Source organism: Dicentrarchus labrax, unplaced genomic scaffold, assembly GCF_905237075.1.
Source record: "Dicentrarchus labrax unplaced genomic scaffold, dlabrax2021, whole genome shotgun sequence".
NCBI lineage: Eukaryota > Metazoa > Chordata > Actinopteri > Moronidae > Dicentrarchus > Dicentrarchus labrax.
The window spans coordinates 9,353,791-9,368,066 of record NW_026136707.1 but is presented as its reverse complement, the minus strand read 5'-3'; the positions used below and the strand labels follow the sequence as shown (position 1 = coordinate 9,368,066).

General features: G+C 42.4%; 2 protein-coding genes across 5 annotated transcripts in view; one reads left to right on the top strand and one right to left on the bottom strand.

Annotated features, from left to right (window-relative positions):
• Positions 1-11: 11 nt before the first annotated feature.
• g6fl (g6f-like) lies at positions 12-10,162 on the bottom strand. 2 transcript variants are annotated; one of them, XM_051406084.1, is made up of 12 exons: positions 9,936-10,162; positions 8,688-9,020; positions 7,417-7,683; positions 7,080-7,115; positions 6,846-6,872; positions 6,397-6,732; positions 4,955-5,221; positions 1,913-2,035; positions 1,592-1,665; positions 1,298-1,324; positions 857-903; positions 12-442 (listed from the first exon to the last, which is right to left on the bottom strand). In XM_051406084.1, the coding sequence occupies exons 1-12, from the start codon at positions 10,006-10,008 to the stop codon at positions 421-423; spliced, it is 1,632 nt and encodes a 543-aa protein (XP_051262044.1). In that variant the 5' UTR covers positions 10,009-10,162; the 3' UTR covers positions 12-420. The 2 variants fall into 2 exon arrangements, with proteins under 2 accessions (XP_051262044.1, XP_051262045.1); XM_051406085.1 differs by lacking the exon at positions 6,846-6,872 and having other exon boundaries at positions 9,936-10,158.
• A 2,523-nt stretch (positions 10,163-12,685) lies between these two features.
• Positions 12,686-14,276, top strand: part of si:ch73-22o12.1 (nectin-2) — a 78,216-nt gene continuing 76,625 nt past the window's right edge. For 2 of the 3 annotated variants that reach the window (XM_051406088.1, XM_051406087.1), the window contains exon 1: positions 12,690-13,166. In XM_051406088.1, the coding sequence (XP_051262048.1) occupies positions 13,079-13,166 (88 nt within the window). In that variant the 5' untranslated portion in view covers positions 12,690-13,078. Of the gene's footprint in view, positions 13,167-14,276 lie in introns of all 3 variants that reach the window. The other variant, XM_051406086.1, reaches the window with a different exon arrangement.

Sequence of the window (14,276 nt, the reverse complement as noted above, 5' to 3'; positions counted from 1 at the left end):
AGGCACCAGCATTAGAAGAGAACAATCTTTATTTAGAGGTGTTTGTATTTAAATACAGAAAGGTACAAGACAACTGGTACAATACCAAATGTTTAAGAAAATCAGTGTAAAGGAAAAAAAAGTGAAAAGGACGATATAACATATTAACTTACACACATTTAAGACTACTATTTAAGACTTTTCCACCATGTGCAGCTCCCAAACATGACATTAAAGCAAATCAGTACTTATAAAGAGCAATAGTTTATAATGCAAAAAACAAAACAAAAAACAATTGAGTTGCATTTTCCCTGAAGCACTGAAGTTCTTCACATCCCAACTCTGACATTCAGTTGTTACTTTTGTTTATAAAGGCCTTCTGCTACAGCTGGGAACTGAGCGGATATGACAGCTGGATGAGGATGAGATGTGGGTAGGTGATCAGCTCTGACACTGTTCAGATCTGAAAACAGAGCACAAAGACAAACTAGCACAAAAATCTCCCGTCCCCCAGTCTCTTTTATTCTTCCTTAAACACAAACACAGACATCCCACGCAACAACAACGAACGGGCGAAGGAGCGCTGCCTGTCAGCACATGGCGTGATATTATGCCACTATGTCAGAGTGATGTTCAGGCCAGCGTGATTGGTGAGTGTGAGAGGAATGTGAGGGGCAGATGAGTGACAGTCCAAACACAAACACACACACACACACACACACACACACACACACACACACACACACACACACATTATCACACACACACACACACACACACACACACACACACACACACACACACAAACAGTTCAACATACAAACACACACACACACACACACACACACACACAGGTGATGCAAGGCTTTCTGCTTACCGCTCCAGTTCCTTATAGACATCATCCTCTCCTCTCGGCTTCAAATCCTGGCATAAAGGAGATAAGGGGGGAGGGAGGGGGGGAGGGAGGGAGGCAGGGAAAGAGTGGTACAGTGAAGAGGATGATAAAGAGCAAGAGATCCATGCAACTGAGGCCAGATTTATACCCGTCTACACCCTGTGTAATGAGATTGATTTGTTAATACCACTAATGTAAGGGTGGCAGTTGATAGGCAATGGGTTTATCTGAGAGGGGGCTGACAGATTGGGGGAGAGGACTGCAAGTGTGAGGGAAGACATATCTGCTGACAGCTTAGGGAGGGAGCAATACAGAGAGTGAGAGTCTGTATGCATTGGCAGATGTGCGTATCACAACTCCTCTCACACACACACATGTGCACCTCGCCTCTGTGTGTGCGCAGGGGACGACACAATAACTCACCATGTATACTGAGCCCTCGGGAGGAGCCTGTTGGGAAGGGAGGAGAGCGGAGAAAACAGGTTTAATGAACAACAAGTGACAGGGAGGGAGGGATAGTGGAAATCGGAGAAAAAGAGTGTACAAGAGAGACCAGACAGAAAAAAGGGGAGGGGAGGGTGAGAGAAACAAAAAGAGAAGAGATAGAGTTATAAATACCAGAGGAGAGGAGAGGGAGAGGGGAAGATGAGGGTAAAATGAAGAGGGGGAAATTCATCAGAGGATATTTAGTAATTTGGAAATGTCTGAATTCATCACCTGTCTGTAATCCTCGGGATTCTCATAAATGTTCTCTGCTTCACCCGAGTGGACAGACAGAGACTGCTCAATACCTGGGTGAAGAGAGAGACAGAGAGAGAGAGAGAGAGAGAGAGAGAGAGAACCAATACAGTGTCAATACAGTGTCACACACACACACACACACGCACTGAAATGCACAGGGAGAGAGGAGGTGGGGGCAGATTCATTACAACAACCCCAGAGGATGTCACGGCCCACATCACTCAGTCGAAGCCGACAGGGGCCGAAGATGGACGGAACACGAAGAGCTGTCAAAAGAGAAAACGCCGGAAGACTCACCGCGTTCAGAAATGTGTTTCTGTCTCCATAGCAACACACAGACAGCCGCAGCAACCAGGGGCACCAGGAGTAATAAAGCAGAAAGAGAAGGGAGCAGGGAGGGGGTGGTCACACTATCACTCTCTACAAAAGGAAGAAAAAAAAGTGAGATATAAAAAAGCATGAATGTTTCCAAGAACAGTGCTAATATAAAACTTGTAGAGCTATGAGTGTGAGTGGTTGAATGACATAAAGAAGTTATTCCTGTTTGTTCTCCAGTTTCAAATTAAGAGGGGGGAAATCTTTTTTAATTTTTTTTTTTTTACATGAACACTTGCAATGGATTTATGTTTCGGTTTAGATTTCCTCAACATGTTACATGCATTTGCATCATGCTGCTGTCGAGTCACAGACAATGGGTGCAGTGGAAGAAGGTGGGGAAATCCGGGTTCTGTCAGACAGAGTGAATAGTCTGTATGACAGCTCAGTAGACATCGATCTGACAGACCTTAAGTCTGGACAGTAAACGCTGTCAATTTGAAAACGGGGTCGAGGAGAAGAAAAGCACCGGTATCAAAGAGACCAGATGTTATCAGATCATTGCACAAAACCTCAGCAAATGCCACTTCCATACAGAGTAGTTTGATCTAACTTTTCTTTGCAAATCCTACGTATCTATTCCCTGTCTCATCTAATTATGTACATAGAGTAGGTAAAGTCAGGAGAGGCTTTTCCATGCACACTCCCTTGACATCTAATCCTAGGTAACAAACTGCCTCTAGGCAAAATGACAAACAATGTAAATAAATATCAGTCTTTCAGCCAAATTCTATCAACGCAGAATTGTAAAACAGGTGGATAGAAAGCGTAGGCGTGACTATTACAAGCATTACATAAGCTAACCATTTGCTCACTGTAGCACCAGTCAAATTCTGTGGGAAGAGCTCACGCGTGTGATCAAACTTGTCAGGTTGGTTTGCATAATGAGGATGACATCAGTATTGCAAAACACAGCCACAGGGTGACACGAGAAGCAGGAGGGAGGTACTTGTTTCCACAGAGACTGATGTAATTTGGTGTACCTGAACAAGTGTTCTGTCTCTGTCTGCTCACTGTTCATGGAGCACAAAGCAATCAGATCTGTCAGACATCTTTGGTTTGCAAAAGAGAAGCCCAATAAACCAAATGTACTACAGAACTACCAAAACAGACTTTTTTTGGAATCTGCTTCGTTTTTAAACAATTCATACCATGTCTTTCTGTGGCTTTGGAGGTTATCTGATGGGCAGAAACGTAAAAAAATGTCTACTCATCAGACAATTACAAATTTAGTTTGTAGAAGGATTGGCCTTCTGGTTTCACCTTAGCCCTGGTGTCACAGCTTTTAGCCGGTTTTAAAATAATCAATCATTATGTTCTATGTGAGGTGTAATTGATTGGTGAGTATGTGTAGAGGTTGCTAATGGAATATTGTGGTGAATGCTGACCCCAAGACTGACCTGCACTGTTCTCCATGCCAGCTTTAACGCATGATTTATGGTAATTGAGTGCAGTGAAGTGAGGCATAAATGCTTCCAGTTTCTCACTACCTCTACCACTAAAATCTTTTCTTGCTCTCTTTTTTGTCTCTCTCAACCTTTCTCTCGTCTTCGTCTGTCTCACCTTTCCCTTCGCTCGATTGGCACTTCCTCCCTTCCTCACCTATTTCCTCTCAAATGAGGCAGGAGGTGAATCGTATCAGTGCCATTGTAGAGGAGGGTGGCTGATAGGAGGCAGACCAAAGAACTGCTCGAATGCTTTGCAGATGATGGGCCAACTCAGGATAGCAAATGATTGCAGAACATCCCTGACATTTGAAGTATTTTATGTGCTGTGGAACACAATGATTGCTTCACTTTTGGATTTTCTGAACTGTGGCACTGGTGAGAGGAATGCTATTATGCAGTGTTTTTTTTTTAACTTCTACAATTGGCGCTATATTTTGATACATTAGATATCCTCAAATTATATATATATAACTTACATTGGTTATTTGGTTATTTCCAGTGAACTCAAAGAGTTGTTCTAGTCCCTTCTTTGAGCTAACCCTGTGCAAAATCCCACTGTCTCAGGATGCCTCCTTGCCATCCAGAATAACAATTTATATACCTTTAACTGTCACTGCTTATTGTCATACTATTCATTATTAACCAAGAACTTTTGAGCTATCTTGCACTATTGCGCAACCTGTCACTTTTCAACAGTGGCCATCCAACGGTCACATAATTTGAACTTTTCACTTTGCTCAGTCTGAATTCCTCATGACACACTCTCTATAGTTGTTTTCTCATCCGACTTCTCCAATCAGGTGAATTCTTGCTGCCTCTTTTCCCCTCCCTGTGTTTATCCCCCCCCATGTCCATTACTCTTATAGCCATACCATCAGCGTGCATCATGATGAGCTCTGGGCCCCTCAGCCCAAGTGATGTATTGGGGTACGGGGAGTGAACTCATCTCTGCTAAGGGATCCATTCAACTGTCACATCCTCCTGTGCTCCCCCACAGCCACCAATACAATAAGTCTGAATAATTTAGTTTCAGTGAGGAGAGATGTCCTAAGGTCCTGTCTTCTGATATTCGCATATCAGCCGGGTGAGTGTGATGAGAAAACTGATAGCCTTTATATTTTATGGAAGAATAAGTATTAAGAAATGTGGTGGATTTTTATGCATGTAATTGGACTGGAGTTATTCCGCTGGATATCATCTGCAAATCGCAACTTCTTGTTACACAGGCGCCTTGACCTCTGACCTCTTTACTACACTAAGAAAGCCTAACATATGGTATCTGTCAGGAGCTTTTTTTCTCTGTAAACCAATGGACATTCTGGCAGATGAATTGACCTGAGTTTGGCTTGAATGCACCGTAGAACGCTTCATGGAGCACATATCCGGGAATCATCCACATTAATGGTTCATTATCTCCACTGAGTTGACAGGAAGTCTGCCAGGACTCCCAGAGTAGTAATATAATACACTGTTGATAAAGAAAATCAGAAACAGACCAGTCTTAGTGATACCATACCATTCATCCCAACTTCACGCGGCAGTGTGACAGCTTGAATTGCCCAGACGGTCTGCCCATTTTTTAGCTGTACAGTGCAGGTGTAGTTTCCGGCTGTGTCAGAGGTGATGGGTACGGGCAGAATGGTGGAGATGCTGCCAGGGCCGTTGCTTAACATTTTCAGCCGGCGACTCTTATTCTGGTATTTCCAATTGGCACTCTGGACCTGGGACCGCTCTGAATACAGGCACCCCAACTCCATCTTTGAGGAAGAGTGGCTGGTTTTAACTGTGGTGTGATCCAGAGCAGTGAGGGAGAGGGGAGAGGAGCGTGAGAGGAAAAAGGGGGGGGTTAAAGAGGGATGAAACAAATGAGAATAAACAGAAGGAAAGATGAGTAAGTGAAAAAGACAGGCATGAGGGAAGAGAAAGGAGCGAGACGGGATGAGAAAGTGAGTTAAAGGGTAGTGTGTGAATATAAAAAAGGCCAAGGACACATAGAGAGTAATGGGGTAAAGGGAAAGTGATATGAAAAACAGAGAACAATTCAGAGAGGGGTCAAAATAATATATATTCATTAAAGTGATTTGCTGCTAATGCATTGGTTGACTGTGACTGATGCTTAGTGTCTCATCAAACCAAAATGAGAATCCATCTGGGTGTAATCAAGCTCCACAGACCCCCCCACACACACGCACAAAAACACACACATTTCAGCCTTGATTAGTGTGATCAGTGTGGGCCACCTACAGCCTTGGTGGGAGGGTAGCAGGTATAATCATACATAATGATACTTATAATGAGGTAGGGTAAAAATATATGCGTCTGATGATTGTTGTGTGGGTGGATGTGTATGTGTGTGTGTGAATGAAGGATGCAGATGTGTGAAGCAGGGTGACAGTGACAGTGACTGATCGGCTGGTCATGTCTGGGCAGCTGTGATGGATGCCAGTGGGACTGTGATTAGTAAAGCCTTCCAAGGCCGCCATGACAGGGCATTGTATGTGTATGTATGTGTGTGTGTGTGTGTGTGTGTGTGTGTGTGTGTGTGTGTGTGTGTAGTGTGTGTGGGTGCAAACGTATTCTGCAAGTTTTTGCAAAGGGTGAAACCTCCCTAAGGCTCACTCATAAAAATCAACAGGTGGTCTGCTCAATTTTTTCTCTTTAAGCAAATGTTCCTTTTCCCGAGCAGCATTGTAAATGCATTCATTTAATAATGTGACATTTTGCCAATAGCTGTAGGAAATTCTATTTGCGCTTACTTCAGTGTATGATCTGTGAGAACAATGCAATGGAAGACTTCAGTCTTTTATCATCAGACACATCAGCAGGGCAAATACCTCTAGAGACATGGGTCCTGTGGCTACAGGGAAGTTAGTATTTTAGGTTGGTTTATCTCTTTGTCTTATTCCTCCTAATCCACCTTCTCCTTGTCTTTCTCCTCTTCCTCACCCTGATGTTTACCTTTCAGCACGCTGAGCAGGGTCCTCTGGCTGAAGGCGTTTTCATTGAGGTACACATCACAGATGTAGAGGCCGCCATCTTTCAACCCAGGTGTGAGTAGAAAGGAGAAGCTCCCGGCCTCTGCGTTGTAGGGCGGACCGGCAAGCTGGAGTCTCTTGCTCTGCTCAGTCAACAAGGTGGAACCCCTCCACCGGTCATAGTGGTACACCAACTTCATATTATTCTGATTCTTGTTGTCTGGAGGATGCCAGTACAACCTGACGTAGTCCCCCTGGACAACAGGACAGGTAAGGGTGAAGGATGTCTGAGCCTGAGTGGCGGTGGAGATTAAAGGGCCTGCAGTCAAGGAGGAAGGAGAAAAGGCAAGTAAAACAAGAATGATAAAACAGATGAGACAGGAAGATGGAGTTAAGGCAGATATAAAGACATAACCATGCAAGCAGACATACCAACAGGGAATTTAGGATAAAAAGAGGCTGAATGAAGTGTGAGGTGAAGACAGAGAGTAAACAGAATAGTAAGGGAGTAGGGAATTGGAGATAGGGGGAAAATTCCTACAACAATAGGGATTACGTTCATATATGCTGAGAGTTACTTCTTCAGTTGGTCTTGCATTCTGCTCTGCCTGATTAGCAAGCTGCTGACACAGGACTTTCAGACTGTTGGGTTACAAAGTCACTCACCATGCGTTACATTGGGGAATGAGGCCACATTGTCATCTGTGGAGAAAAGGGAAGCAAGAACAGGAGGCGGGCGGGAACAAAATGCAAATAATGAATAAAACATAAATGTATCAACTGTAATATTCACAGGAGAACTGGTTTTTAGCGCACATCTACCATAGAAACTGGTCTATAAAAGTAAATACTTTGAAGAACTGTAGCTACAGGGGGCTTAAATAAATAATGCTGCTTCTGAAGTTTCTGGCAAGGATGCCCACTCAAACCATCAACAAAAGCAACAACAAGTGTATTTTATTCCTCAATGCTTTTACTTTGCTCTCTCTCAAATCAGTCTCACCATCAATAGTCACGTCCACATTGAAGGCGAAAAGAGTGCTGCTGCTGTTACCCTGTGGGTGAACCATGCAGATATAGGCCCCGCTGTCAACAATCTGGACCTGTGGCAGTTTGGCTACTGTGCCTGTTTTGGGCTTTTTCTCGCTCTTCATGGAAATGCCGCCAGGTGCTGCCCAGGTGATCTTGGTGGCGGCAAAGTCAGGAGTAACACTTGCAATCAGCCGCAGGGTGCTGTGCTGAAGAATTGGTGCAGGGGGGACAACAGTGACTGGAGATGAGGGAGGACACAGGAAATCAGGGGTGGAAGAGGTATTTAAATGGTTTACTTAAGTAAAATTACCACAATTTCAATATATTCCATTGAAGTAAATGTCCTGCATTTAATATTTTACTAATGTAAAAATAGAGAAATATCATCAACAAAAAATACTTTTAAGTATTGTAAACAAAAGTAATCACTATGTACAACTGGCCCTTTATATTGTGCTATTTTGAAATATTAATTACTCGATTGTTATCAGTGATGAAATCGTGAAGCTCATTTAAACAACCTATGATTGATGAGTAGTTTAATCTTTTTGTTTTTGAAAAATCTTCCCGTTATTCTCTCGATTAATTGATGTTTAGTCCATAAAATGTCCAAGAACAGTAAAAAACCCTGCTTATTACAAATCCTTGGGTAATGGCTTCAGATGTTTTGTTTTGACCAAGAAATAGTATAGTAATATAAAACCCAGACTTCTATCAAATCCTCAATCCTTTTATTTAAAAAAGGTAATTAAAATATGGATCAATTTCATTATTATTCATTATTATTATGTCAACTGATTATTGATAATAATTATACACAATGAATCTATAAAATGAAACATCTGTGTCAAGCTGATTATGTGATTGTCAAATTATGGCAGAGTAACAAGTAACTTCATCTGTCAGATAATGTAGTGTAGTAAAAAGAACAATATTTCTTCCTGCACTGTGTTGGAGTTTTAGTATAAAGTAGCATAAAATGGATTTACTCAAATAAAGAGTACTATATTTAAGTGCATTATTTGAGTAAATGCACTAAGTTACTTTTCACCACTGCAGGTAATACCAATGAAGTGTGGCTGTGGCAAAGGCAATATCTTGTATGATCAAATTAAGAATCAAGCAATTAATTAGTTATTAGTTAAGTAACTAAGTGTAATTTTTTAAAAAAGTGTACATTGAAAGGCTTAAAAAATGTAAGAAGAAAAAATATCAACGATGCAAAGTATCACATTTATCTACCTGTAAGGATAGCTAAGAGGATAATCCTCTCCTTCAGTGTCCTCCCTTGTTGCTTTATCAAGCATGAGTAGAGACCACTGTCCTCCATACTAGGAAGAAAGAACAGAGAGAAAACCCCGGTGTCTTGAAAGTTAGGGTCAATCAATCGCATGGATGCCTTCGAGGCACCACCTGAGAACTCCTTCCTTTCGCTGGCTGAGAGAACCAGTTTCCATTCATCTGCACCAAGTGACTGCACCTTCCAGTTAATGGCTACATCACCCCTCACTGTTGTATCAGTACAGACCAAGGTGGTAGGCATTCCCTCTCTAGCTACCACAACATCGTCCCAGTCTGAGGGAGAGAGGACAAAAAGTTAAGCATTACAACAATTATTCAGGCGAGTTTTTAAGAATGTCTTGAAATTCTGCAGTTTCACTACAGTGCTAAAGCAAAACTCACATGCCCATATGTACATTGGAAGTTACTGTAATTGTTCCCTCTGTCCACACTGGCTGCAAATAGATCCCTTCTTAGACCAATTTTAATCTCAGTGATGGAGGACAAAATCCACATGACAATTTCTGTCTGAAAGGACTTCTTGAGTTTTGCTGAAGCTAATATGAGGTTTCAGCAGTCGGAGTCAGTGAATTATAATGGGTGTCTTCCAGAATTATTATCTTTTTAAGTGCCAAATTCCCTCTTTTGTGGCCCTGGACAGTGTTTCTTTGCTGAGCTGCAGCAGATGGATCATAACAAAAAGAAAGGATTCTACACATAAAAAAACTATAACTTTGGAAGATGACCACTTAATTCATATAACAGACTACTAACGCATCATATTGGCTTCAAATATATATAATATGCATTTTTACACAGGAAAAGTACTGTGGATTTTGTCTTACACTGAAATCAGGAATTTAGGAAAGGGATCTCTGCAGTCTCTATGGACAGGAGGAACACTTACAAAGCCCGATTACTCTTTCAATTCATATATATATTCATGTGAGTGTTGTTTAAGGACAGACTGGAAAAAATGTGAACCTATTTTTTAAAGATGGTCTGAATCGGATTAAAGCCACTAATGTTATCAAACTGACCACCTGGGATATAAAGGAACTCTGGCTTATGGATGACTCATCATTTACCTTCAAGAAAACAAGTTCATTCATGTTTGCACTCTAAAAAGCAGCCATTAGCTGTGAAAATGTAAGCTCCCTTCCCAGCAAGTGCAGTAAAAATATATTTCTAAAATAAAGTATTTCATACCTGTGACGCCAACGTGAGAGGAATATACCGCAAAGGAAGAAACAAGAATAAAGGTGAGAAAACCAGACTCCATCACACATTAAAAGAAAAGAGAAAAAACACTCTCACTGCACCAGCTGTCGCTCCAACACTGTGACCTTTCTGAGTACGCCAAAGAACACCAAGTATTGTTCACTTTCCTGCAGTATTAGTGGTGTCCCTGACTGACATGTTAACAAGTTTGCTCTGAATCTTTCAGGCCTAACAGGATGTGGCACGACAACCGCTAGGATAATCAGCAGGAAAAGACTGTCATTATTGCCATCAGATGTGTGTGTCTGAAGAAGATAAACTACGTAATGTATTACCGTAACCCCACACTAGCCCTAATGTGTGCTTACAATATTTTACACTTTGGAGCAGAACTTCTGGGCAATTAGTTACAGAACTTTGGACCTTAACATTTAGCTTGACAAAAGGAATGAGCATGTACTCGTGTGTATCACAATGTGTGTATGAAACAGAGAAAATGATAAGAATAGCAGAAAACGAGGGATTGAGGAAGATGAAAAAGCAAGAAATAAAGAGTTTGGGTTAGTGTGGGTGCACAGCAACCCCTAGGCTACATGTCTTTACATCCCATAAATGTCTTTAATTAAGCTAAAGGTATTATCAGCTCCTCTGAGCACTATTACAGATTTTTCCATAATTACCATTGGGTGAATGGGGGCGGTGAAGAGAGATAGAGAAAGAGAGAGGGAGAGGGAGAGAAAGCAGATATGTATTGTGGGTGTCTAATGACAGGGAAAGAGAAAAAAACGGAAGAGCAGCAAGAGGGAGAAATGTAGAGGGAGAGGTGCTCAGACAGAATGAGAAAAACCCTGGGAGAGGAGAAGTGTGAGAGAGTGTTGCAAGGGGAACAGATACAGTGTGACTTCAAAGAAGCCTGTGGCGGCTGACACAGAGCGTGGTACTGATCCTGTGGCCCCTCCTCTATGGGTAAAATAATCACCATAAGCCCTGGCTCTGTCTAATGAATCCACTGCCAATGAGCTAATATCTGTTAACTACGAGCTTCATTATCACTGCCACAGACCCCCGGAGAGCACAAGGATGGAGGACGGGATGAATAGCAGCAAGGAGTGAAGGACGAGTGGACAAAGGAAATTGAATGACACAGGAAGAGGCAAAGAGAGAGGGAGAGAATGGGGGGAGGAATAAGCAGGAAGGAGAGGAAAGTGATGTGTAAACGAAGGGAAGGTGCAAGGCGTGTGAGATATCTAGAAAAAAAGGTGATGGACTGTATAAGTAAAGTGGGTGGTAGCTGGAAAGTGGAAGGTGTGAAGGTCGATTTGGTATGAAAAATGGATGAGTACCAGAAGGAAAAGGAATGAAATTCTCTATTTCGAGGCTACTTTCTTTAAACCTCCTTATTCTATTCCATGAATGCATACGATTTAGTGGTCATATGGGGTGGCCCCTGAACAACTGCACACTTTATCCGACTGCGTTGGTGCTCAGACATTCAGCTATAGGGCCAAAAGACGGCAGCAAATGAAAATATGGCAATGCAAAGTACCATCTGCATTTAAAACCCCCAGCTGCTTTGTTTGCATGGCAGATGCTTTCGCAGGCTTTAGATTTGCAGTGGGCAAGGAGTGGAAAGAAAATGAACCCCTTCCGTCTATCTGAAGACATAAATATCCAAAAGAGGAACCTATTTGAACAATTAATCTGTTTTTAATCCGTGTGTGCAGAACATTGTTTGACCTTTGAACATTATGAGCATCTTTTGAATTTACACCTCAGAAATTCAGTCTGGAAATAAAAGAGGGTGACACTGGAGGGGAACTTGGAAATAGAACAGAACTGGAGGAACCAAGCAGCGCGGTTTAAACTGCGGGTCTTATGAAGATGTAATTACATTGGCTGTAAAACACTTGGGTATAGGGATTAGACCTAAACCAAATAATGCCTTCGCTATGCTAGTATGCACCCTGCTCCAGAGGAAAATAGGGCAAAATGAATTGGAAGTTATTCTGTGGAAGAAAAAAAAAATCTCATCAACAGAGAGTCTGCTAGAGTCTGCAAATAGATACATGAGAAGCTGTTTCCTCTTGATTTGATTTTGCTGACTGCCACTGGATTTGTATTTTGTCGTTCATTAATGAATGTTTATTGATTTTGGCATCTGCTGTGCTGGAGCTAATCTCAAGTCTGTGCGCAGGAACAAACAGCAGAGGGCGTAAGAATCATCTGTTTCCGCGTACCTCACCACTACATCAAAACTGTCTGACTTGGATACATTGTGTAGTAACTTTATTTGTTTTTTGTTCAGGGTGAATGCCGCTTTTCTGTATGGATTAATTTAATATTTACCCCACATAACTTTCTGGTTATTTAACTGCACTGCACCGTGGCTGCAAACTGATTAAGATAACTTTGATGCAATATTGAAGAGTGGATGAACTGAGCTTATACTTATCAGCTGTTGGGGCTTGTAAAATACAGCTCTATGGGGAATATTCCTGAATATGACTCACGCTTTTGGATCATCTGTGTGTTTTTTCTTTTTTTTTCTAAGTAAAAGCCTGCTGCGCACTTTAAATGCCATCGAGGTGCAAGTTGTGATTTCCAAGAAAATAAAATGCTTCTGGCGCTTTCAACAAGTTGCTCCCAGAGTCCCCCCTCCTGCCATTGCTGGTCTGGTCCTAATTGGTTTTTGGGGAAGCGGGGCTGTGACGCCTCTCCTGCCTGATGACATCACCCAGTCAGTCACACACAGTCGGACAGCCGCGCGCTCAGAAGAACTAGTTGTTGGTGTAGCGAGAGAGAGGGAGAGAGCGCGCGCAGCACTTCATTACATCCAGAGCACCAGCTGAGGGGTGGAAATATTCACCTGTGTGCTGCCAGGGACGAATTCACAAGGATTTTTTTTCATTCATTTTTAAGCAGACTTCGTCTTAAAGGCGCCGTAGAGGGACACAAACAAGAATTCCAGTCGGACCCCTGGTCTTGTCCTGCAGCCACACAAGTTTTTCTCTTTGCCTTGAGTGAGTGAGGTTTGACACAGAAACTGACCCGCATCTGAAGGCGTAGTTTTGGTTATTTATTTCGGAGAGACCCGCGTGCCTTGGTTTCAATAAAGAGGACCGTAACCAACCATGGCGAGACATGACGCCCGAAACTGGCACGACTGCTCAAAAATGATCGGACTGCTCTGCTTGGTCGCGTCGATACTTCTTCAACACGGTAAGAAATTATGAAAACTTAATAGTGTCCAGTTCGTTGTCAGCAGCGCACCTGTCTTTTAATTTCTTCTTCTTCTTAATAATTTATATGGGGAGGGGGGATCAATTTAAACCTGACTACCACCTGTCAGGGCGGTGTCAGGAGCAGAAAATCCGGCAGGTGATTTCTTTTTACTCGCTGTACTGTACGAGGGTTTTTTTTAAAAATTTTTTTTTAGCTTTAACCCTTAAAATTTCTAAGGTTTCGATTACAGTCGAGTGAAATGAGATTGTTTCAAAACTACTGGCTCTTTCTTTTACCTCAATCCTTTGGTGTTTTCGGTCAAGAGCTATCTGTGTCGCTCTTTGACCCGAGTTTCGGTCGGTGACTCAACGCCATGTTTAGTTTTCTAAGGTGTGGCTCTGTGGAGCAAGGTGTTTTTCCCCAGCAGGTGACTGCTGACCGGGAGTGTAGTGTCCTCGTCTCTTTAAACTGAGTCACTGTTTCTAGTATGTCCTTGGTGCTGTCTCGTCTCACCACCAAAGCCACCCTTCTCCTCCTCCTCAGCGTCCCCCCCCCCCCTTTTCTTCCCTCTGTCCGCACATCATCTTCCATTAGTTACAGTTCAGTTGAGAGAAATGGGTCTGGAAACCGCTCTTAACGTACACAGAGAGTACCAGTCATAATCATATATACTGTTGACAATCATTTACCGTATGCTGACTTTCTATATCTTTTTTTTAAGTGGAACTTCTTTCAGTTTCCCTTCAGTGAGCCACTCCCATGTAGGCCCTTCTTTGTAATTGAGTTGCTATTACTTTAAACAACGTAACAAGCTACCACCCTGCCTTTCCTGGCAACCTGTTTATTATACAGGTTAATTATTCAGGTGTTTTCCAGTCCACTTGAGCTTAAGGTGGCCTAGCCTACAGGTACCACTGCCACAGCGAGTAGGCCCAAAGATGAGAGGAAACATTCCTGGCATGCAGTTAACCTATTAACATATGAATGCGTGTGTGTGTGGCATGAAACCAGTTCAACATTTTCTCTGCTTTCCTTGCTAGGTCAGCTATTTGTTTTTGTGCTGTAATTGGGGCAAGAATGTGGGACCAGATCTGGCACAGCTACAGT

Coding starts and splice junctions, on each gene's coding strand:
- g6fl (XM_051406084.1), bottom strand. CDS start 10,008: ATGGAGTCTGGTTTTCTCACCTTTATTCTTGTTTCTTCCTTTGCGGTA. Junction 7,116..7,416: donor TGTGGACGTGACTATTGATG/GTGAGACTGATT, acceptor TTTTCTCCACAG/ATGACAATGTGGCCTCATTC. Junction 1,325..1,591: donor ATCCCGAGGATTACAGACAG/GTGATGAATTCA, acceptor CCTTCCCAACAG/GCTCCTCCCGAGGGCTCAGT.